At 45.9% G+C, this 25,344-nt stretch overlaps 1 protein-coding gene across 1 annotated transcript; it reads right to left on the reverse strand.

The window, feature by feature from the left end:
• Positions 1-924: 924 nt before the first annotated feature.
• On the reverse strand, positions 925-24,105 carry MFNG (MFNG O-fucosylpeptide 3-beta-N-acetylglucosaminyltransferase). The gene is made up of 8 exons (XM_056798900.1): positions 23,496-24,105; positions 15,522-15,567; positions 13,928-14,033; positions 10,277-10,430; positions 6,679-6,764; positions 5,559-5,724; positions 4,943-5,028; positions 925-3,859 (listed from the first exon to the last, which is right to left on the reverse strand). The coding sequence occupies exons 1-8, from the start codon at positions 23,733-23,735 to the stop codon at positions 3,793-3,795; spliced, it is 951 nt and encodes a 316-aa protein (XP_056654878.1). The 5' UTR covers positions 23,736-24,105; the 3' UTR covers positions 925-3,792.
• Between the last annotated feature and the right edge of the window lie 1,239 nt (positions 24,106-25,344).

Consider the following 25,344-nt stretch of genomic DNA (forward strand, 5'->3'; position numbering starts at 1 on the left):
TGAGCAGCTCCAACTAGTGGTCTTCCAGCCCCCTCCAGAAGACTTCCAGTAGCGGGAATCCATTACCTCCTGGGATAACTCATTCCCTTTTTGGGTAATTCTTATTTTTAGGAATTTGTTGAATCTAAATCTCCTACTTCTTCCCTGCGGGACCAAACAAAACAAACTGAATCCCCTTGCCTATAGCTTCTCTTTTACATTTCCCACCCCCACCCAAATCTTCTCTTCTCCAGACTCAGTTCCTGCTGCCTATCCTCCTATGACATAGCCCCTGGTCTCTTCACCAGACTAGATGCCCTCTCTGGATTCATTCTAGCTCAATAGTGTCTTGTTTAAAAGGGGGCAGTCAGAGCAGAAAACAACTTTCCAGAGGTGGTCTGCCTGGGGTAGAATATGACAGCACTCTTAATATCCTAGTCCTGAGCACTAATCCTCTCTTAATGCAGCTTTAGATCTGATTAGCTTTCCTGGTTATTTGGTTACAGCATCACATGGTTGCCTCACATTGAGCCTGAAATCCACTAAGACCCCCAGGTCTTTTTCATGCTGTCTGATTTTTATAGTGTCTCCATTTAGTATCGAATCCATTGTTTTTAACTTGGCATTTTTCTGCATTTAATTTCATCTTATTTGTCTTGGCTTATTTTTTCTAATCTGTCCAAGGTCTTTTCTGGCTCCTGATCCTGTCAACCTACTGTGTGCTAAGCACTATGTTCAGTAATAAGGGAAATAGAAAGGCTCTGCCCACATGAAAACTCCAGTCTAGGACCTGGCAGAGTGAACCATTTTCACATAACTTGATAGAATCTCCAAGCTAGAAGGAGCCTCAGAGGTGACCCAAGTCAACCCCTACCTGACCAGGAATCCCCTGTGACAAGTAAAATCTCTTTCCCTCCTCTCGAGAGAAGTAAGACACTGCAGGTGAGGAATGAAATATATGTATGTAATCAGACACTGCCAGTGTAATGGTTTCTTATGCCAGACAGTAAAAATACCCATTGGAGAATAGTTGAAGTTATAGCAGATATTATTGAATACTATTATGCTGTAAGAAATGATGAAGGAGGGGCAGCTAGGTGGCTCAGAGAATAGAAAACTCAGCCTGGAGACAGGAGGTCCTGGATTCAAATCTGAACTTGAGCATGTCCTAGCTGTATGACCCTGGGCAAGTCACTTAACTTCCATTTCCTTCTGCTGTGGGATCAATATTTAACATTGGTCCCAAGGCAGAAGGTAATGGGTTTTGTTTTGTTGGGGTTTTTTAAGAAACAACAAAATGAATGGCTTCAAAGAAATGTGTGAAGATTTGTATGAACTGACGTAGAGTGAAGTAATCAGAACCAGGAGAATAATTTATATAGTAACAATAACATTGTAAAGATGAAAATTTTTTAAAGATTTGGGAACTCTGTTCAACACAATGATGCACAACAATTGCAGAGGACTCTCAATGAAACCTACTACCCATCTCCTGCCAGAAAAGTAATGACTCACATTGTTTTTGGACATGGATAATGAGGGGATTTGTTTGCTTGTCTAAGCAAATTTGTTACAAGGATTTTTCCCTCTTTTTTTTTCCTTTAAATTGTGGGTCAGGGGAGGGAAGAGAGAAAATAAATGCTTGTTGACTGAAAAACTGAAAGGTGGAGAGTTACAGGCAGGGAATGAGGCATATTCTGTCAGACACAGTCAATGTATTGGTTTGTTCTGCCTGAGAAGTAGGGAACTACAGGTGAAAAATGAAACATATGTCATCAGACAAGGACAATGTATTGATTTGTTTTGCTTAACTGTCCTATTTTGTATGGGGAGAGTATGCTACAGGATTTTGTGGTTAGGGAAGAGAAAGTGCACTGGGAAATGTCAGCAACGTAAAAGAAAATAGCATCAATAAAACAGGAATGCTTTAATCTCCCCCTCATCCCATTCGGTGGCTCCCTAAACACCCCATCAAGCAATCAATTTATCAAGTACCTACTATGTACCAGGTCCTGGATTATTTCTCTTCCCAGACCTCCCTTACTATACCTTATTTCTGGTAACTTGGCTCAGCTTTAACCAGATGGCATCCTATTCATCTCACATTCCAACTCGAACCCATTCCCATTTTAGGACCAAAGAGCCGAGCTAAGGGTCTGTGTCTATTGACTCTCCCCTCTTTCCTTGCCACCAGACCACATACGCTGCTACAATCATCATGGCACATCACAACTAGAAGGTGGCTTGAAGTCCAGAAGTGGAAAAGGCATTGGATTGGGAATGAGAAGATGTGGGTGCTAAGCTCTCCCCATGTGAGCTGGGCAAATCAATTTCTCTCCCCAGATCAGTTTTCTTCTCTGTAAAGAGAGTGAAATCATGTCACCTGTAAGGTGCTAATGCCTGTTCTAAATCCTAGGACTGATCACTGGAGAAGGATATAGGACAAGTAGAAGGGCTAAGGTAGCATGGATGGTATCCAAGTCTGCAAACTCAGCTCCACATTGGCTCTCCTGCTCTTTGGACCCTATAGCAAGATGCTTTTTGAGGGGAATAGGACTTGCAATTACTTTGGTGTATAGTGTTCTGTCATTTTCCAGTCATGTCTGATTCTTCATGACCCTGTTTGGAGTTTTCTTGGCAGAGAAATGGAGTGGTTTACTATTTCCTTCTCCAGTTCATTTTGCAGATAAGGAAACTGAGACAATCGGGGTGAAATTACTTTCTCAAGGTCACATAGCTATTATGTAGTTAAGGCTAGGTTTGAACTCAGGTCCTCCTAACTCCAGGGCCAGCACTACCCACTGTGCAACCTAGCTGCTTCATTGGTGTAGGGAATTCCCAAATGAGGGAACTTCCTTTGCCAATGCAAATAAGTAAGTCCTCTGCCACTTAGAGCCTTAGGGGGATTGCTAGAAGTGTCTTGAGATGAGCCTTAGCATACAGAGGTTTTGAGAGAAGGACCCATTCTGTGACACAGCCCTAGTGTCTCATTTTATTCTACTGAGTCATGAGCCCAATTCAAAGGGATTTCCTGTCAGCCTGAGGAGTAGGGCCCCAACAAGAATCTGGGTGAGTAGAGAGGGAGTTATAGAATGTCAAAGTTAGAAGGTACCTCAAAACATGAAATGTCAGCAATGGGGGGACCCTCAGAATATAGAATGTCAAAACTGAGGTTAGGGACCTGAAAATATAGTCGGAGCTAAGAGCTCACAGAATGAAGGAAATGGGATACAACTTGGAAACCATCAAACCTGATTCCCTCATTTTTCAGATAAGGAAACTGAGGTCCAAAGAGGGACAATCCTGACCTAAGATCCAGCTAGGAGTTTTGCTTTGCCCTCTTTAGATCAATAAGGACCTCCCACCCCAGGAATATAGAGACATCTTCTGGCCCCTTTTCCTCAAAGGACTGTCCCTTGTCCCTCACCCTAATTCTAACCCTCTGCTTGACTCATCCTCCATATGCCTGAAAGGAGCCTGGCCCTTTCCACCTCCCAACTCAGCCGTGCCAGGTTCCTTAGCTACCCAATACTTCATTAGGTCTCCTGGAAGAGATGGTGTCCCCTAAATAAGGGAAATCAGTAGATGCCTTGGATTAGATGATAGTCACTATCCAAAACCAGATGTCATCCTGAAGGAAGTCAGGAAACGCACTACTGACAATACTTTTGTTCTTCCCTGAGGACCAGAGAGCCCTGAGGATCCCATTGCAGAAGAAAAAGTTGGGCTAGGGATGACCCTCAGATCTTCTATAAGTGATACAATATCCAAAGTTCTTCCTTGGCCTTTGTCCCAAGAAAGAAATGTCAGGGGTCACTGAGTAGCCTGCTGTGGGCACCAGGAAGTGTCAGGGTAGAGGAGACAATGGAGGGATCGAAACCTGCCAAGAGAAACCAACAAAGAAAAGAATGAGACTCTTTCCCACCCTCCAACTTCTTCCTTGAGCCACTATCTAACTGCCCCCAGGTACTTCCTCCTAATATACTAGATGCATGCCTGGGATACTGCCTTGGATGGGCTTCACCAGGAGAACCACACTGCTTAGGGGGCAGAATAGCAGAGGATGGTCAGGTCAGGAGGGATCAGTCTGAGGGGCTGTCCTCTCCTATGCTTACTTAACCCTAGACAACAGAAAGTGGGGCTCTTGTTGCTTCCTTGACCGAGCTCCTAATTGAAACTGAAATTGAGGGGACAGAGGAGGAAGGGATGGCTCTCTGAGTCAACCTTGAAATAGGTAGAAATATAATTTTAGAGGCTCCAGAAATCAACACCCTCTCCCAATTCACATTTCCTCCACAATATGGACTACTGGGCATAAGGTAGGCAGACACTTCTTAGTTGTGTGACCCTGGACATGCCACTTAACCTTCATTGCCTAGCCTTTACCACTCTTCTGATTTGGAATTAATACTCAGCAAGACAGAAGGTAAGGATTTTTTTTAATAGGGTAGAAGGAGAAAAATTCAGGTTTCAATAAAAAGAACTTCCTAATCATCAGAGCTGTCCAGCAATCAAATGAGCTACCTTAATAAGTATTGAGTTCTCTGTCACTGGAAGTGTTTGAGTGGAAATGGAATGGCATACTAGGAAGGACATTCCAACTCCAAGATCTGCCCAGGATAACCTCAAGGTCCCTTCTAACTCTTTGATCTTGGCATTCCCATTCTCCTAGTCCTAGCCCTTACTCTAGATTCTCTCCATTGTTTGAGTAAATTCCACTGGTTAAGCTGGACAACTTCTTAGAATGGAATCTGTCTTTCTGATCACTTCCTCCTCTCTCTAAAAATAGAATCCCTACCCCTTTAGCACAATAGTGACCAGGTAGCGGACGAGAATCCACTGAGAGTAAAACAGTCCCAGCCTTGCCCATACATAGCTCCCTCCTCTCTAACCACATCTACCCCTTCTCCCCCCCCCCCAACCATTATAACACCTCCTCTGGGGCCATCAAAAGAAGACACACCTGGATGGGTCTTCTTGTGGAGAGAAGGGACCATCCAGGTCAATGGCATTAAGTTTCTTCTCAAAGATTCCATAGCTGAGAGTAACCTAAGTGGACAGAAGCCATGAGAAAGGTTCAGGGGAGGGAAGGGACATGGGAGTAGAATCAGAGTAAGTAGAAAGAACAATGGCATTGGCTTCAAAGGACATGGGTTCGAATCCTGCCCTTCTAGGTTGCAACCTGTATAACCAGGGCAAATCGCTTGATCTCTCCAGACCTGTTTTGACTAGATGACTAGGAATGTCTCTTTCAGCTCTATATGGCTATAGCTACTGAAGATCCAGTGCTGCCAAATGGTTCAGCACTGAAAACTAACAGGATTTTATTCCATGAAAAGGACACTAAAGAAAATGCATTTCCCTCTTCTTTGCAGGTGGGACCATGGGTTTTTCCATCTGACTTGCATCAAGAACCTATTTTATACATTGTCTCCCTCTAAAAGAGTGGGAGCTCCTAATCAGCAGGTACTGTTTTGCCTTTCAATCTGTGTTCCAAGCATCCACCACAGTGCCTGGCATATCATAAGTGCTTAGAGAATGCCAACCATCTCTCATCCCTCCTTTCCCTCCCAAATCACCTGATTTGGAAGCTGGGCAGCCCCAAGAGCCTGCAGATTCTCCAAGTGGGAGTGGAACAGAGGGCTGGGGAGCAGGCGGCGTCCCAGCTTGCACTCGACAATGTAACCCACAGTGCAGTCATCAGGTAGGCGGATCATAGTAGAGGTACTCAGGAAATTGGGGCCACTGAAAAGAGAGGAACCTTCTTGTCAAGTCACTTAGCACAAGGCCCAGAGCAAGCTTAGCTAGCTTTGGCTCTGACTGTTCTTCAAAGTCTACCTCCTTATTGAAACCTTCCCTGTTCACCTCTACTCCTTCAAGCATCTCTTATCTCATTTCATCTTTTTTAAATCCTTACCTTCTGTCTTAGAATCAATACTACATTATCAATTCCAAGGCAAAAGAGTATAAAGGGCTAGGCAATGGGGGTTAAGTGACTTGCCCAGAGTCACACAGCTAAGAAGTGTCTGAATCCAAATTTGAATCCAGGACCTCCCATCTCCCAGCCTGGCATTGAGCCACCTAGCTGCCCTTCTCATTTAATCTTTACAACATCAATAGGCTGAAAGGCAGGAAAATTGTGAAGTGTACAAGTCAGCTAGGAAATATGGAATCTCTTGATCCCAAGTTCAGGACTCTCTATTGTGCAATCCTACCTTTCCTTCCATGATCCACTCTGACAACCCCCAGCATTCGTTGATAGAAAATCTTATAATCATAGGCAGGGCAATGAGCATTTATCAAGTGCTTACTATGCAACAGGCCATATGACAAAAATATTGGGGTTACAAAAAAAACAAATGGGTTTGTTGTCCTGCTTTATTTATCAGATGAACAAACTGGGGCCCAGAGAGAAGAAACACAAGGTCCTACACGTAGACTCATAGATCTAGAGCTGGAAAGAAATTTAGAGGTCATCTAGTCTAATCCCTCCATTTCACAGCTGAGAAAACTGAGACCTCAAGAAAGAGACTTGCCCAGGGTCACATAGCCACAATGATCCTGTGACTCCAAGAGAGTTCCCTTTCAAACCCCTCCTGCTACAAAAGAAACTCCCTCACAGTCCCAGTGCTCAAAGATATCACCTACCTGGACATACCCAGACCAACCCACCAGCCACCTCCTTGGGGCTCTGCTCACCTGGCCCATGGCACCATCTTCCTGGCCAATTTTCTGTTGATACAGAAACCAGCTCCACCTGTAGCAAACCAGAATTGTACTGGCCTCTAAGGGAGAGAAGAGCAAAGACTGGGGTTGGCTAGAGACGCTGAATGTCCTAGGACACAGCCAAATCCTAGAAATTCCCCCAACCAGAGCAAGAGTGTGGTTTACCATGAGAAATACCCCAATGGCATCATCTCCAAGTCCCCTTCAAAACAACAGTGGAGAGAACATTGGATCTGGTGGCAGAGACCTTGGGTTGAAATCCCACTTCTGACACTAGTTGTGTTACTTTAGACAAATCACTCCACCTTCTGGACCTCAAGTTCCTCAATTATACATGACAGAATTGGGCTAGCTGATCTCAAAGGTTCCTTTGAACCTTATGAGCCTACAAAGGTCATTTCAAGCCTGAAAACTTAGATCTTCTGAAGTCCCTTCTCCTCCATGAAGCCTTCCCTGACACCTCCAGCTTTCCTATCCAGCTACTCTGTATAGGTTCACCTTTGAACCACTTGTCCCCTTGACCTTCCTCCACCCAAGCAGCTCCCATCTGTTGGGAAATTCACTGTCTCCATCTTCCCTTCCTATTCCAGATTGGCCAAATGATAAGGGGCACCATCAAGTCATATATTCTCATCTCAACTGGGCTACCATTCCCATATAGACATTTCTTGGTGTTTCCCTATCATACTTCCCACAATAACTCTTCCCAATCTTCTATTCCCTACCCCTACCAAACCCTATCATTCCCTCATAACAGATGATCTCACTCACCTTTTTAGTGAGAGAATTGTGACCATCTAGTGAGAAACTGATTTAGCTTCACCCTCAATGTCTCTAAAGTTCTCAGTATTCTCACTCATCCTTTCCTCCTTCCCAAAAATTTCTTTTTTAACTCTTACCTTCCAGTTTAGAATTGATACTAAGTATTGGTTCCAAGGCAGAACAGTAAGAAATAGGCAATTGTATGCCTAAGGTCACACAGCGAAGAAGTGTCTAAGGTCAGATTTGAACCCAGGACCTCTATCTCTAGGCCTGGTTCTCTATTGAATGAGCCACCTATATTCCCCTCTTCCCACCAGTTTTAAGATGAGGTGACCATCCCTTTTACCAGGACTAATGATTCCACTTGTATCCTCCATCCCACCATCTCAGATTATGACTCTGACACCTCATATCTGTGTGATTTTTGGCAAGTCACATTTCTGGGCCTCAGTTTCCTCATCTATAAAGTGAGAGGGTTAGCCTAGAAGATCACTAAAATCCATTCCAGCTCTGAATCTCTCATCATACATTCTCCCCCTTGCCCTTGCTCCATCAATCATCCCCTTCCTCTCAGGCATCTTTAATCTAGCCTTCCTTGGCTCCTTTCCCCAGAGCCTATAAATATATTCAGGGCTTCCCCAAACTAAAAAAGGGAAAAAATTAAGCTTCCTTGACCTTGACCATCTGCTTAATAAATGCTTTGTCATTCCTTCATTCTCTCCTCCCCTTCCTCGCCAAAATCCTAGAAAGAACCATCAACACTAGCTGCTTCCATGGACTTCCTCACCACCCACTCATTCCTCCAACCTTTGCAGTCTGGCTTCCATCCCCACCCATCAACAACAGCTGCTCTCTTCAGAATCATTAGTGACTTCCTGATTGCCAAATCGAACAACTCTTCAGCTGTCTTGACCTCACACAATCTGCTTGGGGCCCCGACACTCTCAATTTTGTCCCTGACCTTGACCTCCATCCCCATCTCCTCTCTTGGTTTCTCAGCACCACATTTGCCCAACTCTTCTTTCTGATCCCATTTTCTTTGTCCATTAGACGTGCCACTTTGACACTAACTTGCAGGAAGACCATGGGTAACAATAAGAGTAAATACATTTCCTCCCCCTACATATCCTTGAGAATTAAAGTCATAAACTATGCTGAATCCAGAGTATCATCACAGATACAACTGTTGTCCAGATATAATATTGATCCATAAAACTTCTAATGATTTTTATAGATGTCACATGCCAAAGGTTCCTAATCTCTAGCCTATGTGGGATGAAAAGCTTTCAAAATATAGAGAGCTAGAGGAGGAAATTTTAAGCATGTTGGGGCAAAAGGAAATGCCTTTTCCCAGAGTTGTCCCAAGGATGTCCCATCAAGAGCTACAAAGGATGAGCTTCTATCCCAGCACATGAATCTCTTTTTAAAAATCAATCATTTGGGGGCAACCAGGTGGCTCAGTAGATTGAGAGTCTGCCCTAGAGATGAATGATGATTATAAATAATTTGGGGAGGGGTAGCTGGGTGGCTCAGAGGATAAAGAGCAAGACTTAGGGATGTGAAGGTCCTGGGTTCAAATCTGACCTCAGACACTTCCTAGATATGTGACCCTGGATAAGTCACTTAGTCCCCATTGCCTAGCCCTGACCACTCTTCTGCCTTGGAACCAATACACAGTACTGACTCTAAGATGGAAGGCAAGGGTTTAAAACAAATCAATCATTTTACTCACCATCCTTCACAAAACATTAAATAGGGATGGGGATTAGACCTGTGACTCCATTGATATAGGGAATTTGCAGGCGAGGAAATTCCCTTTACCAAAGCAAGCTGGCACCTTCTCTGCCATGTGAAGCCTCAGAGTCCTCAGGGGTTCAGTGACTTGCCCAGAATCACACAATCAGATGTAAATCGGAGGCAAAACTGAACCCTACGTCTTCCTGGCTTCTCAATCAGCTCTCCATCCACTAGGCTACATTCAACATTAGACAAACCAGGGCATCAATTTGTCTCGAGACAATTTCTATGTGAACATCATAAAAAATAAGATGAGAATAAAATTAGAATAATGGGAGTAGCTTGCATGTCTATAACACTATAACAAAGTCTTTTATGCACACACTGCTTCATTTGATCCTCACAATAGTGAGATCACAATGTGATCTAGAGCAATTATTGATAACCTTTTACAGGCAAGAAAACTGAGGCAACAGAGGTTACATGATTTGCCTGGGATCACACAGCTAATAAGATTCTGAGGCCAGAGTGGAACTCAGATCCTCCTGACTCCCAGCCTGCCTTTCTACCCACTGTCACCAGCTGCCTCAGAAAGGGACTTCCTCAAGGTCCTAGTGAAGGAAGTGAAAGTCTGAGGCAAGATTTAAACCCAAGTTTTTTCTCACTCCAAATCTATTCTCTGTTCATTGTGCTATTGTCGTGGTGCCATGATGGGCAAATCACTTCCTGTCTCTAGACTTCATTTTTCTTATATGAAAAGTTAGGATCAGAACTCAGATGACAGATCTAATCAACCTTCTATCTATAGAGAGGAAACTGAGCCCCTTGGAGATGAGGCGACTTGCCCAAAGTCATACCAGCAACACGAACCAGAAATAACATTTGAACTCAAATCCTCTGCTCCTAGAGTTAGTGTTCACTATATTGTATGAAGCCTTTGGTCTCTAAGCCCCCTTTACTCTCTCCATCCTCAAATGAGCTGAGCCTATCATCTATATCTCTGCTTCCCCTTCTTTCCTCCCCCCCCCCCCCCGAGAACTCCTAGCCAACATAGTGAAGGAGCCACACTAACCGTCTGGTTGTTGGACATTGGTTCTGAAGCCCTGATGGGCCTGTTCAGACTTGGTTTCCCAATGTATACATCCCAGGTGGGTGAGAAGGAGGACAGGAGTGTCAGCAGGGCCTCTGTGTTCAGGTAATTGTCATCATCCAAGTGGCAGAACCAACTGGGGAAACAGAGAGAAACACAATCTCTCAGGCAGCCTCTTAGGGTAGAATCTGGACTCCAAAGTCCTTCCAGCCCCAACCCTGATAGGAAAAGCCACCAAGATAGAACTTCTAACTTGGGATGGAAGGAATGATACCTGAGAATGGAGAAAAGGAGCTAGCTAGCTAAAGGAATGATACCTGAGAATGGAGAAAAGGAGCTAGCTAGCTAGGCAGCAGTTTGTCTGAAAAAGATCTGGGGGTCCTAAGGGATCAAAAGCTTCATATGGGTCAGCAGGATAGCATGGTAGCAAAAATAACTAACTAATTTGATATGGTTCCCCATAGAACATCAACCAGTATCCCAAATTCCTTTTTATCATATCCAAATTCCTACCCCCCTCAATTTTAGAGGGAAAGAAAAACTGAATCTGAAAGACTAAAGTGTCTTAGACAGAATGACAGCTAGTATCTGAGGCAGAAGAGAGCTCAGGTCTTCCTGAGTCCAAGGCCAGCACTCTATCCACAGTAGCCCCTAGGTGTGTGGTATTGTTGGAAAGAAGGATGCACAGATCTACATTTGAATTCAGGATCTGATACTTTTTGGTTGTGAACTTAGGAAAGTCACTGAACTTCTCTATGCCTCAGTTTCCCCCCAGGACAAATGAAAATAATGGCATTAATAGTACCACAGAGCTGTTTCAAGGAAAGTGCTATTCTTTCTGATGAATTCATAATATTCCCTTTCCCAAATTTCCCTTTTTGTGCTCTCTCCTAATGAGAATGTGAACTCTCTGGAAGCAAAAGCCATCTCCTTTTCTTTTGTATCTCCAGCCCTTAACATAGGGCTTGGCCCAAAGTAAGGGCTTGATAAATGCTTTCCCAGGCCATTCCATTCCACTCCCTCAGTGTGGAGGCTCCCAGCCAACAGTTAAGAGGAAAGCCATCTAATTAAATGAATTCAAACTGAGCTGTGAATAATCAATGACAGCCAGAAATTAGAAATAGAAATCCTCTATCTCCAAGATCATTTTCATGTTAAAAGAAATTGTGCTCATCCTTCAAGACCCAGCTTAGGAGCCCCCTCCCTTACAAAGTGCTCCCTGACCTCACAGGCCACAGGGAACTCCCCCCTCCCTGTGTATGGATCACTAATGCCAGAAACACAGAATGCTAGAATGTCAGAGCTGAAAGGAAACTTCAGGCAACCTAGGCAAACCTCACCAGGTTATGGGTAAGGGAAGAGTGGTCCATTTTTAAAATTTATCTCAATAGCTATTTTTTATTGTTCTCGTAATAACTATTAGCTAGCATTCATAAAGCACATGCTATGGGCCTGACACTATGCTAAACCCTTTTTACAAATATTATCTCATTTGATCCTTACAACAATCTTGGGAGGTAGGTTCTGGTATTATCCCTATTTTCTAGTTGAGGAAACCGAGGCAAACAGAAATTAAGTGACTTGCCCATGTTCACATGGATAGTATCTGAGGCAGGGTTTGAACTCAGATTTTCCTGACTCTGGGTCCAGTTGCTTCCCCAGCAAGCCAGTGCTAGAAATTTTTACCTCCCTTTCAGAAGTCAAAGTTGTTTCTGCTATAATACATACCTTCCTAGTTCTTTCCTTCCTTCCAAAGTTCTGTAAAACACTGACTCAAGCACTGGCGAAGATATTAAGATAAAGAATACTTTTATCTCTTAGATAGAGATTAGCTTAGAATCAGTGGAAACTTAGAGCCAGGAAGTCCTGGATTCAAAACCTGTCTCAGATGACTGTGTGAACCTAGGCAAGTCATTTAATAACTCTCAGACTCATCTATAAAATGAGAGGATTAGAACTACATTTTTTAAAATTCCATTTTATTTTATTTTATTTTCAATTCCAAGTTACCTCCCTTCCCTTCAATTGAGAAGGGAAGGAAAAAAACCCATTACAAATATGTTATAGTCATCCAAAAGAAATTCTTCAATTAGGAAAGAAAGAAAGAAAGAAAGAAAGAGAGAGAGAGAGAGAGAGAGAGAGAGAGAGAGAGAGAGAGAGAGAGAGAGAGAGAGAGAGAGAGAGAGAGAAGACTGTGCTCCTTCTGCACCCTGAGTCCATCAGCTCTCCTTCTGGGGGGCAGGGGTCCTGTGTTTCATCCTTTGGAAGTGTGATTAGTCATTGTGTTGACTGAGATGCTAAGTCTTTCAAAGTTGATTATAATATTGCTGCTGTCGTATAAATTGTTCTCTTGGTTCTGCTTTTTTCACTTTGCATCAGTTACTGCAAATCTGACTGTAAGGAGGAACAACACTGAGAGCCTTAAGAACTCTGGTGGACATGACCCACCGTGATTCCAGGGGATTGAGAAGAAAGCTGTCTACCCATCTTCTGAAAAAGAGGTGATAGACTCAAGATACTCAATGAGACACACATTTGGGGCATGGCCAAGGTGGCACTTTTTTTTTTGCTTGACTAGATATATTTATGTTGAGGGTTTGGTTTTTCTTTTTTTCAGCAAAGAGGAAATGGAAAGGGTAGACAAATCTTTGTTCATTAAAAAAATAAGATTTAACTTTAAAAAAAAAGAGATAGTTGGATCTGATGATCTCTAGTGTGCCTTCTGGCTACAAATCTACAATCCAATTATCTAAATGTCCACAAAGAAATATAATACTGAGAAAAAGGCGACTTGTGTCCTAAAGGGAGGGGTGGCATGAAGGCAGATGAGGAAAGGCTTACATACCAGGGTAAGGGGGCTCTGAAGACCAATTACTGGAGAATTCATTGTTCTCTCAGCTCACCTCAGGTGCTCAGAGGCCTTGGGGTCCCTCAAAAAGTGGTCCAGAGACATATCTTCAAGGAGAAGCCTTTTTTGACCCCTCCCAAAAGCTAGTTCCTTCACAACCCCCCTCAAATGCACTGTATATACAATCACACATATCATTTTGTTTTTCTTATTCAGTCATTTTATGTGTGGCTGACTCTTCTTGACATTATTTGGGGTTTTCTTTGAAAAGATCCTAGAGTGATTTGCTATTTCCTTCTCCAGATCATTTTACAGCTGAGGAAACTGAGGCAGGCATGGTTAAATCACTTGTCCAGGGTCACGCAGCTAGCAAATGTCTGAAGTCATATTTGAACAAAGATCTTCCTGTCTCAAGACCTAATGCTTTATCTACTGTGCCACCTAGCTGCCACAAACATTGTATATTTATTCACAGGATTTCTCCCCTAACATAAGCTTCCTGAGGGCAGGGACTGTCTCATTCTTTGTCTTCATGCAGTAGGAATCTAATAAATGTTTATTGCTTGGTTGATCATCAGCGAGCTATCTACTATGCACCAGCCATGTACACATGCTAGGTAAGACTGGGGATATATAGGGACCTTGCCCCCAAGAAGTTCCCATTCTTTTGATGGACACCCACTCAGCCTCAGCTAAAATCCCCATCTTCTCAGAATCCCCAGGGGCCTTGGCTTGGATCCATGACCACACCTACCACATTTGGCAAACCACCCAAACCCACTGACCTCAGCCTGCTGGCCAAGAAAGCATCTAACTCGGCAGCCATCTTGCAGGACAAGGCTGGGTGGCTGTGCTCCGCTGAACAGTTTGTGATCACTAGGTGGGACCCTGGAGAGAAGATCAGAGAATCAGCAAAGCAGCAGTCCCTTTGCCCCATAAGCCCTTGGCATGTGGGTGTCTCCAGTCTAGCATCTCTCAGAATGATCAGATCCTGAGAGGATGGGATTCACCCTCTGATCAAGGGGTAGAATGATATTCTGATCCATAGAAAGATAGGATGGGGAAGGAGCTTGGTCTGGCCTGGAATCCATGAATTCATCAGCAAAGGGAATCCATCCCAAGTGGGGAAACTCCCTTCACCTGTGGAGATCAACAACTTCTAATTCTCTGGAGCCCAAGAGATTAGACGATTTGTCTGTGGTCACACATTAAGTTTATGCCAAAAGAACTTGAGCCTAGATCTTCTTGACTCCAAGGCCATCCTTTAAGGAAGTGACTTTAGAACAGGGGATGTCAGAGCTGGAAGGGATATTAGAGATTATCTAATGCCATCCTCTCTTTTTGCCCATCAGCAAGTCTGAGCTTAGAAGGTGGCTTTCCCAAGATCCTCTCACATCGTCACTCAGCTGAGGCTCCTTCAGATGTCCTGGATTTCCTTTTAGCCTTTCTCCACTATCCCTCTGCTCCTTAGGGCATTCTGCCTCCCCTCGCAACTGCTTGTCGGTGTGGTCAGCCCCTTCCTGTATTGAAGGGACATTCAAGTACCAAAGGGCAGTCCACCCTTCCAGGCAATCCCAGAGCAGAAGCAAACAACTCAGCAGTGGAGAGAAAACAAGCTCCCACTTGGGCATTAGTAGGACCATTAGACATGTCCTGGTCTCTGTATCGAGATGTAGGTATGAATGTTTACACAGATAGGGGGAAAGAAAATGAATTTGTATGTTATATAGCATCTACTATGTCTCAGGCACTATGCTAAGGGCATTACAAATATCTCATTTGATCCTGACAACTTGGGGAAGCAGGTACTATTATGATTCCCCATTTTACAATTGAGGGAACTGAGGTAAGAGATACTCCCTCCCCACCACATGCCCCACAAGTACTGTCTCAGACCAAGTCAAAGATGCCCATGTCTCCATCTCAGGGATCCCATGGTCAGATCAGGAGACAGCAGAACATAAGGAAAAAAACAGATATTTTAAGGCAGAGGGTCTGGGTTCAAATCACACCTTTTAGCTACATGACTTGGGCAAAGTCATCTATGTCCTGTAGGTTTACTCATTTGTTAAAAGAAGTACATGGGATGGGCAGCTGGGTAGCTCAGTGGATTGAGAGCCAGCCTAGAGACAGGAGGTCCTAGGTTCAAATCTGGCTTCAGACACTTCCCAGCTGTGTGACCCTGGGCAAGTCACTTGACCCCCATTGCCTAGCCCTTACCTTCTGCCTTGGAGCCACACAGTATTGACTCTAAGATGGAAGGTAAGGGTTTTTATTAAAAAAGAAGAAATACATTGGATTAGATAAACTCTAGAGTCCCATAGCAGCTCTCTGTCTTATCATATGGAAAGGAAACAGGCAAGGGCATATGTTACCTAGTCCTCTCCTGGAGGGCTTGGTCTTCTCCATCAGTGAAGATGTAGGTCTAGAAGGAAAAGTAACCAGAGAGGAACAAGGGGTTACTGGGAGCTAGGCACAGACCCTTCTCTAGGTGAGGGGCCAGCATTCATAAAACACTACAATATATCCTGGCCTCTGAATCTAGCTATATCAACATCCTTTTACATAGACTCAGGGAAGGGGAAGCAACAAGCATTTACAAAGCACCCAGAACAAAGGGCCTAGGAGCTGTGCTAAGGGCTTTACAGATATTCCTTTATATGATCCTCATGACAACTCTGGGAGGTAGATGCTGTTATGAGCCCTATTTTACAGTTCAGGAAGCAAGGGCAGAAAACAGGTGAGTCTGGGAAGCTAGGTAGTTCAGTGGATAGAGGGCCAAGCCTGGATTTGGTAGGACCTGGGTTCAGATACTTCTTTGCTGTGTTACCCTGAGTAAGTTATCTAATCTTTACCACTCTTCTGTCTTCATACCTATAATTAGTATCAATAAGGAAAGAGAAAGAAAGAAAGAAAGAAAGAAAAGAAAGAAAGAAAGAAAGAAAGAAAGAAAGAAAGAAAGAAAGAAAGAAAGAAAGAAAGAAAGAAAGAAAGAAAGAGAGAAAGAGAGAAAGAAAGAGAGAGAAACAAAGAAACAAAAAAGCAAAGAAACAAAGAAGCAAAGAAAGAAACAAAGGAAGAAGCAAAGAAAGAAACAAAGAAACAAAGAAAGAGAAAGAGACAGGAGAGAAAGAAAGAGATGGAGGGAGTGAAAGAAAGAGATGGAGGGAGGGAGGAAGGGAGGAAGGGGAAGAGAGAGGAAGGAAGGAGAAAGGAAGAGAGAGAGAGAGAGAGAGAGAGAGAGAGAGAGAGAGAGAGAGAGGAGAGAGAGAGAGAGAGAGAGAGAGAGAGAGAGAACAGGTAAAGGACTTTACCAAGGTCACACAGTATGCATCTGAGATTGGATTTGAATTCAGATCTTCCTGACTCCAAGCCCAGGACTTTATCCACAGTGATGCCCCCAGCTGCTTCAAACAGCTGTTATTTATATGAACACATTCACACTTTACACAAAAATAGAGACTGAAGCTATAATTTCTGTGGTATGGAGAACTCCCAGACAAGCAAATTCCCTCTGCCAACAAAGGCTAGCATCTTAGAACCATCTAACCCCAGGAGGTTGTAATTTAGCCAGTTACACAGCCAATAGGGAATGAGGCAATCACAGGGGAAAGAGCACTGGACCTGAAGACCAGAATTCAAATCTTGCCTCAGATGATTACTAGTTGTATGACCCCAGCCAAGTCACATCACGCTGTTTGCCTCAGTTTCCACATATGCAACATGGGGGTAATAATAGCACCCACCTCAAAGGATTGTTGTGAGGACCAAATGAGATGTTATTTAAAATGTGCTTTGAAAATCTCAAGCAATATATAAGTATTAAAGATGATTACATCTGGGTATTACATATAACTCATATTTTATATGGGCTGAATCTAGGTCTTCCCAGCTCTCTATCAATAACAGCACTCTGCTTCCCTTACAGAGTGATGCAACTTCTGAACTCTTTTCTCTCTGGCTCTCCTCTATCCTCTCTCTTTCCCTATCTGTCTCTACTCTATTCCTCTTTCTGTCTCTCCTCTATTTCTCTCTGTCTCTGTCTCTGTCTCTGTCTCTGTCTCTGTCTGTCTCTGTCTCTGTCTCTGTCTCTGTCTCTCTCTCCCTCTCTCCCTCTCCTCTCCCTCTCTCTCTCCCTCTCTCTCTCTCTCTCTCTCTCTCTCTCTCTCTCTCTCTCTCTCTCTCTCTCTCTCTCTCTCTCTCTCTCTCTCTCTCTCTCCCTCTCCCTCTCTCTCTCCCTCTCCCTCTCTCTCTCTCTCTCTCCTCTCTCTCTCCCCCCCCCTCTCTCACACACACACACACACACACAGCATCCTATCTCCCACACAGACCCATCCTTTACAGAGCCAGCTTTCTCAGTGTCACACACATGCCCTGAGACACCAGTAGACACCTCAGCCCTCAGCCCAGCTCCCTCCATCTCTTCAGGGCTGTGGGCTGGGCTTGGGGTGTGCTCAGCAGGCAGCCTTCAGCAGAGTCTGCTCCTCTCCTTTTCTTCTCTTCCACAGCTTTGCATTTGATCCCCAGCCCACCCATTTCTCATCCTCCCGCTGATTCCCCTGGTTAATTCATTCTAAGTCTGGACCCCTGAGAAATAGATTTGGCCGCAGTTTTATGTGCGTGCACACACACACACACACACACACACACACACACACACACACACACCCCACTCTCCCTCAGCCTTCCTCCCCACAAGCACACAAAGCATCCCACACAATTCCGCACGCCTTCCTCGCCTTTCTTGAGGGTCTCTGTAAGCCTTGGCACAGCTCCTCCTCCTTGTTGTGCCTCTGCTTCCTCCAGGGCACAGGGATCATAGGCGCATAGACTTAACAATAATAGCTGCCATTTATGTAAGACTTCAAGGCCTACAAAGCACTTTCCATATGTGAGCTCATTTGGCTGAGAGGTGGAGAGTTGTGAAGGTCTCTCGAGTGGAAGAGGGATTAGCCTTGTTTCCTTCCAGATCTAAGTGTCACCATCCTAAGCCTGGAACCTGCCTAATGTTCCGACATGGTCACAGGTTCAGCCCCAGCTTTATCTCCAAGGGGACAGAATCAGGAGGGGAGGGTTTGGATGAGAGCCATTGGCCCTGGGTTCAAATCCTAATTCTGATGTTAATTGTTGATGCAATGATGGTCCCAAAAATCCCTTTCTTTTTCTGCCCTACAGTTCATTCATTTGTAAAATAGGGCTTTATAATTATACTTATGATTATAATTATTATAATTATAAACTCCAAGGTACCTTCCCCCTTCAAATCTATCAACCAATAGAAAGAGAGTTAGGATATGGTATTGGAGAACCTGGATCCTGGATCTGCCAATTCACTGGCTCCAGGGCCCAGGGGCATGTCACTTAATCTCTCTGGACCTCAGTTTCTCCATTTGGAAAATGAGAAAGTGGCTTCCAAGGCCCCTTTCCACTCTAAATATATAAATCGGTAAACCAGTAGCGCCTGAGAGACCTGGGTTCAAATGCTGACTGCCACGTCCTGACTGGGGAAGTCATTTTCCTGTCAGTGGTACTGTCTCTCAAGGGTTGCATAAGGAAAGCGTTCTGCCCACTTTAACTGAAGTGCGGAAGAATGGCTTGGGGTTGGGTCCAGTGCCCTCGGAGGCAGGCCCCTTGGAGCCTTCATTTCTGTGATCTTTGTGAGCTCCCCCAGTCTCAGAGTGAGCAGGAGAAAGGGGAGAGGAGGGGCTGGACCAGAAGGGACTTTGTAAAAATGCCCAACGGCTGCCGGAACAGAGAGGCAAGCTGCCACCCAGGGTTCAATAGATTGAAAAGAAACACATCTGTTCCAAAGAAAGGGATCATGGGGATCCCCGCCCACTGGGGCTGCCCCGCCCAACTCCATCCGCCACCACATGGGGGGGGGCAGTATCAGCAGGGCAAATAAACAAGGATGGGAGCCACCTCCGCCCCTAGGCACAATGGAGAGGCCCACGCGCCAAGCTGTCACACAATGGCCCCACCTGCCGCTCTGCCCACTTAACACCCAAGACTAGGGGTGGGGGAGGACCAGCTTAGAGGAGTTAACCATACCACTCCCCCCATGGCCCTCCCCCAAGCCTGCTGAGAGAGTGGGGCCAGGGCTAGAAAGAGACAGACACTGACACAGGACAGTCTCAGAAGGCTGCGGGATCCAGGGTGCCCTGAGGCCCTCTTCTCTGGATCCAGGAGACCCCAGGACTGATGGATGGATGAATGAATGAATGAATGAATGAATGAATGAATGAATGAATGAATGAATGAATGAATGAATGTTTATACCAAAGAGCAGGGAAACTCAAGGCTTGGAGGGACCTCCAACAGCATTGAGCCCACTCCTAATATCTGAGGTTTCCATGGCATTTTCAAGTTTGCAAAACACTTTACATACATTATCTCAATGCTTAGTATAGTGGAAAGGCCATAGCTCTGGAGTGAGAAGACCTAGGTTCAAATCTCACCTCTGATACTACCTCTGTGACCTTGAGCAAGCCCTGGGGAAAATGAGGAGGGGTGAACCAGATGGGCTTTGAGGAATCTTCCAGTTCTATAATCCTTTGTGATTTAGGAAGTCTCTTGATATCACTAGGTCTCACTTTCCTCATTTGTAAAATAAGGGAGGAAGATTAGATGAGTCTCACTAGCCCCGTCTCTTATTCAGCAATGATCCCATCACCCTTCCAGCTCCTTCCTTGGCAGTCCCTGTCCTGTGTCCTGTCACTCTTCCATGATGCACATACCTGGAATCATGGACATTAGAGTTAAAAGGGACCTCAGAGGCCATCCAGTCCAGCCCATTCTTTTTACAGATGAGGAGACCGAGGCTGGGGGAGATCAAGTGACTCAAGGTCACCCAGGTAGTATCAGAGGCCATGTTGGAACCCAGCTCCTCTGGACCCAAATCCACTGACTCTATGCCCTTATGCACACATATGAGAGCATGAAAATCATTTACACAAACACACATGGCATCTCCTTATCCCAACCCTTTCAGCAACATAGGGTCCACCCAGCAGTCTCCTTATAGAAACGGCCCCACAGGAAACCCACACAGGAGGTGACAGCATGCCTCCCTCCGGTCCACCCTGGCCTCGATCCGGAAATACCAGAAGGGACAGGGGGAAGCAATAGGGGAGGGGTTCCTTCTTACAGGGCCCATTCTCCTCCAGAGTTTTCTCCACCCCTGCCCCAGCACTCACACAGAGAAGGGAAGGGGGAAATGGGGTGGATGGAAAAGGGGGAGTTGGAGCCCCAGGGAAACAGGACAGTCAGAGGCTTGGGAATGCCTCCTGGATCCTTCCTGCCTTTCTCCAACAGTGAGCCAGCCTTACCGTCTCCCCTGCCCAGAGCCCAGCTCCCACCCTTGTCCCTACAGGAAGCTATCTGAGGCCCTGGGTCCAGCTGGGTAGACAAGAGAAGAAGGAAGAGGTGGAAGGTCAAGGGTGGGAAGGGGGGGAGCCTAGACTATCAGTCCAGCCCATCCCTGCCTCCAGAAGAGTGAGGGCACTGAAGAACAGGAAATAAGACAGACCCTTCTGAGCAAAAGTGATAGGATGGGAACCCCAAGACCTGAAGGCATATCCAGGGTCAGTGAGACAAACAGAATGGGTCAGAGAGATGGAGGCAGGGAACACGGGACCACAGAGGCAGTTAGGACTGCCTGAGAATAAGGGATCAGAGATGGGGATGGAGACACAGAGATACAGAGAGGGAGACAGCCACCAAATCAAACCAGATGAAATCAGGTACATCAAAGCACTGAGAAAACCCTAAAGAACACCAGCAGGCTGATCTAGAGTCCTCAATGCAGGAAGGTGAGGAAACTGAGGCAGGCAGAGGAAAAGTGCCTCACCCACATTCACTCAGCCAGGAAAGTTCAGAAGCAGGGCTGGAGTCCATCCTTCTGATGCAGGCTCAAGCCTCTTTCCCCTCTATCCAGATCCCTCTGGATCTACAAATGAGAGCTAGTTATGAAAACACTGTTGGAGTATTCCCAGGATTATTGTGCTACAGGGCCAGAGAAATGGAGGGAGGTAGGCATGGTCCTAGAACAAGAGGCATATTGATAACCTGAGAGAGATGGCTAAGGAGAGAAAGCCAGAGACAGGGGAAGAAGAGAGAGAAGGAGGGTGGGGAGGAGGAGGGAAAGAGAGAGAGAGAGAGAGAGAGAGAGAGAGAGAGAGAGAGAGAGAGAGAGAGAGAGAGAGAGAGAGAGAGAGAGATCAGAGCAGAGGGGAGAGGGAAGGAGAGAAGGAAGGAAGAGAGGAGAAGGCCACAGGATGGGCTTTCCAAGGCCATGTAGTCCACCCAACCCCACTTACTTTAAAGGATAGAATACTTGTAATAAAAACAAACAAACAAACAAAAAACTCAAGTTCAAATACAGTTTCAGACACTTATGATGGAGTCAGGAAGACCTGAGTTCACATCTGGCCTCAAATACTATGTGACCCTGGGCAAGTCACTTATCCTCCATTTGCCTCAGTTTCCTCTACTGTAAAATGGAGATAAAAATAGCACCTACCTCCTAAGGGTGATTTGAGAATCAAATGAGCTAATATTTGTAAAACACTTTACAAACCTTAAAGTGTTCTATAAATGCTAGCTATAATTATTATCATGTCATGTCAACTACTTCAGTCTTAATTTCCTTATCTCATATATACATATATTCTATATAAACACTAGCTTTTAATAGTATTTTATACATGATAAAATTGACCCCTAGGGAGGGAACTGGAAGGAACCTCAGAGATCATCCTTGATAACAGAGGAGGCATCTGAGATCCAGATGTGATAGGATTGGCCCAAGGTCTCATGGGAATATCTTATCAGAGACCTGATTTAAACCCAGGTTCTCTGAGGTCAGAGCCCATGACCTTTCCTCACTACCATGCTGCTTCCAGGCTAAGCTTTCAACTGATTCCCAGAAAAGGTGAACTTAATGTACTTTATCATCCCAATTGTTCTCTTCTGGGCACTCTTCAATTTATTTGCATACATCACTTCACTATGTCTCAGTTTCCCCATCTATAAAAATGAGAGTGTTGGATCAGATACCGTTTAAGGCCCCTTTCAGCTCTAGGTCCATGATTGTCCCTGAGTAGCCTGGGCAAATCACTTCATCTCACTGGGCACTGGGTCTCAGTTTTCCCACCTATAAAATAGCTGACCTCTGATGTCCCTTCCAACTCCATGGTTGGAGTTCCATGATCCTAGACTGTTTCTGGAAGGTGTGCCACCCCAGATTACCCTCGATGGTTAGGCCATCCTGTCTGACTGTGGTCAGAGTAATAGCAGGCTCCCTGTGGACACTGAGTCAATGACCTCTAAAGGACAAGGAGAAACTGGGTTGCCATCACAAGTTAGACCAAGACCATGCTGGCCATCCAGGAGTGGAATTAGGCTGTGGACTCCCACCATTGCTCAAGGCTGACAGAGCACTGGTCAGGGATGCTGTGGAGTTCATTCTTGTTCGGGGCTGGATTGGACAAGACCAGCCCCCAACCCCAGGCTTCTCCCAGCTTTGAGATTCTGGGATTCTGCTCTCCTGGTTTTATATCCATGGTTGGATAATGAATAAGACCTCTCCTCCCCTCCAGGTTCAGCGATTCATTCACCATTCCCCCCAGTGTCTTGGTCACTTAATGCCAGGCACTGGTGGAGGAGAACCTTTGCCTGGACTGGTCCCTGGCCTCCAGAAACACATTGCTTTGTCCAGAAAAATCATGGAATCTCAGAAGACCCAGATCCAAAGCTCAAAGGGCCCCTGGGGCTACCTCATCCAATATCTGGATAAGTAAAGTAAATTCTTGGGGAGGTGCCTTGTCCAAAGTCACACTACTAGTATCCAAAATGGGATTTGGGGGCTGATAAGTGGCTTGGTGGACAGAGTGCCAGGCTTCTAGCAGAGGACCTGGATTCAAATCTGACCTCAGCTTCCTAGCTGTGTGACTCCAAGAAAGTCACTTAAATCCTAAAATTGATACTAAGACAGAAGGTAAAGGTTTAAAAAAGAAATGAGATTTGACCCCAGGTCCCCTTCTTCTGGAATCAAGGCTGCTCCAAGTTGCCTCCAACCATTTCCAGACAGGAATTCCTTCTCCATCCCCACAAGCACTTCTCCAGCTTCTCCTCAAAGGCCCCCAAAGAGAAAGAAGCCACTCTGTGGGAGAGCAGGCCATGCCACTTTGGGATGGCTCTAATTCCTGACAGAGGGTTCTTGTCTCCCTGCATCCTCCCCTCATGGCTTCCAGCTCATCCCTGCCCATCTCGGGCCCAGGAGGCTATGCCTCAGCTCAGGAGGGGGGACCCGCAGACCTGAGCCCCCCAGCCACTCCAGCCCCCGAAGGTCACCTGATTCCTTGCCCTGGAGATCCAAGTGTCCAGCAGCAGTGTCAACCGAGACCCGTGGTAGCTCTGGGTAGTCTTGACAGCAATGTAGACCTCTGTGAGTGCCAGGGCCCGCAGCCTGGAGCTCTTCTCCCCAGGGGCTGTCCCACTGAGTGCAGGAGTCCTGTGCCTCACGGAGACGAGCGCCACCCAGAGGAGGGTGACAGAGACCCCAGAGAGCCCGTGGAGGAGGCGAGGCCGCATTGGGTGCTAGGCGGACAGATGGGGGAGCCCCTCCGCCTTTGGGAACCCCAAAGTCCCAAATCAATCCTCTCTTCCCCAAGGAACAGGGATGGAGAACCAATCAGAGTCCTAGGTCCGGCAGGCATGAGGGTCAAGGCAGGGAGGAGGAGGAGCCAAGGGGGAACTCCCAGACCCAGAGGGCCTCCTCGGCTTACTCCGGAGAGGAGAGGCGAGGAGTGCACTGGGGTCCACGCTCCCACACCCCACCTGCTCGATCTGCAGCCAGTGGGCCGGCCGGCAGCCAAGGCTGCCAGGGCCAGCCCGAGCCCCGCCCATTCCTTTTATGTGCTGGGCGGGGTTCCTTGGCCTTCCAGGGAGCCCTGGCAGCTGCTGCCCTTGAGCAGGGAGGAGGGGGGAAGCTGGGGGGGGGGGGGGGAAGGGGAGGGGAAGAGGGAGGAGGGGAAACCCGGGACTACCGGGAGCTCTCCTGGCTTCCTGAGCCCCCGAGGGCTCCCAATACAACTGTCCAATTTAATAAGTCTTCCAAGCCAGGGCACACCCCACCCGCCCTGCCACAAAAGGCTAGTTTCCCAGAAGGCTGTCCCAGGCAGGGGCTCTAGAACGTACTGCGTTAGAACAGGGGTGTCGGTGCTGGGAGGGAACTTGAAAACAGAGGAGGTGAGAATGGGAAGAGAACCTAGAACATGAAATGACAAACTAGAAGGGGCCTTAGAATGTGGAATGGCAGAGCTGGGAGGCTCCTTAGAAATTGGCTGCCACAAATAATGTTTTAACTTGGAGGCTAAGGCTCAGAGAGGGAGGGAGGCTTAGTTAAGATCACACAGAAGGGGAGAGATCTAGAAACTAGATCTCCTCATTCCTGGACCTGAGTGCCCTTTCCCCTATGCCTAGAGAGGACATGGTTCCCTAGCCCAACGGAGCTTACTATTTGGCTGCAGAAGCAGCACAAGACACAGCCAAAATATTAAGATGGGTAAAATGTTGGGTCCAGGGGGAGCCACAAGATGTTGGGCGTTGAGGGGGGTGTTTCAATCGAGTCTGAGATCTGAGGGTTATCTCCCAGCAGCCAAGCTCTCTGAAGAGATTCCATGAGGCTCCCATCTTGGAACCTTCTTCCCCCACCCCCACTTGAGATAGAAACCCTCTGAGCTCTGCCATCACCCCTAACAAAAGGAGCCCTGCAGCCAATCTCTGCTTCTCCTGAATCTTCAAGAAAACATCACCACACCACTTCCAAACTCTGCTGAGCTTCCTTTTCAAATAGGAAGATCAACTTTAGGAAGGAAGAAACACGCATTCAAGCTTCTATAATGTGCCAAGTACTGTGCTAAGTATTTTGCAATTATTATCTTATTTGAACCTCACATCAACAACCCTGAAGGGCAGTTGCAATTATTATAATCACTTTACAAAAGAGGAAACTGAGGTAAACAAAGGTTAAGTGACTTGCCTAAGTGTCTGAGGCTGGATTTGAACTTGGGTCTTCCTGACTCCAGACCCAGTATTCTATCCTTGCTATGAGGGTTGAAAGGATCCCCTCTTCTGTGCACTGGGTGCTAAGTCATCTGAGGATAGAGGCAGTGTGTTCTCTAAGAGGATCCAATCTTTT

The sequence above is a fragment of the Monodelphis domestica genome, chromosome 5 (assembly GCF_027887165.1).
Source record: "Monodelphis domestica isolate mMonDom1 chromosome 5, mMonDom1.pri, whole genome shotgun sequence".
NCBI classification, from domain to species: Eukaryota; Metazoa; Chordata; class Mammalia; order Didelphimorphia; family Didelphidae; genus Monodelphis; species Monodelphis domestica.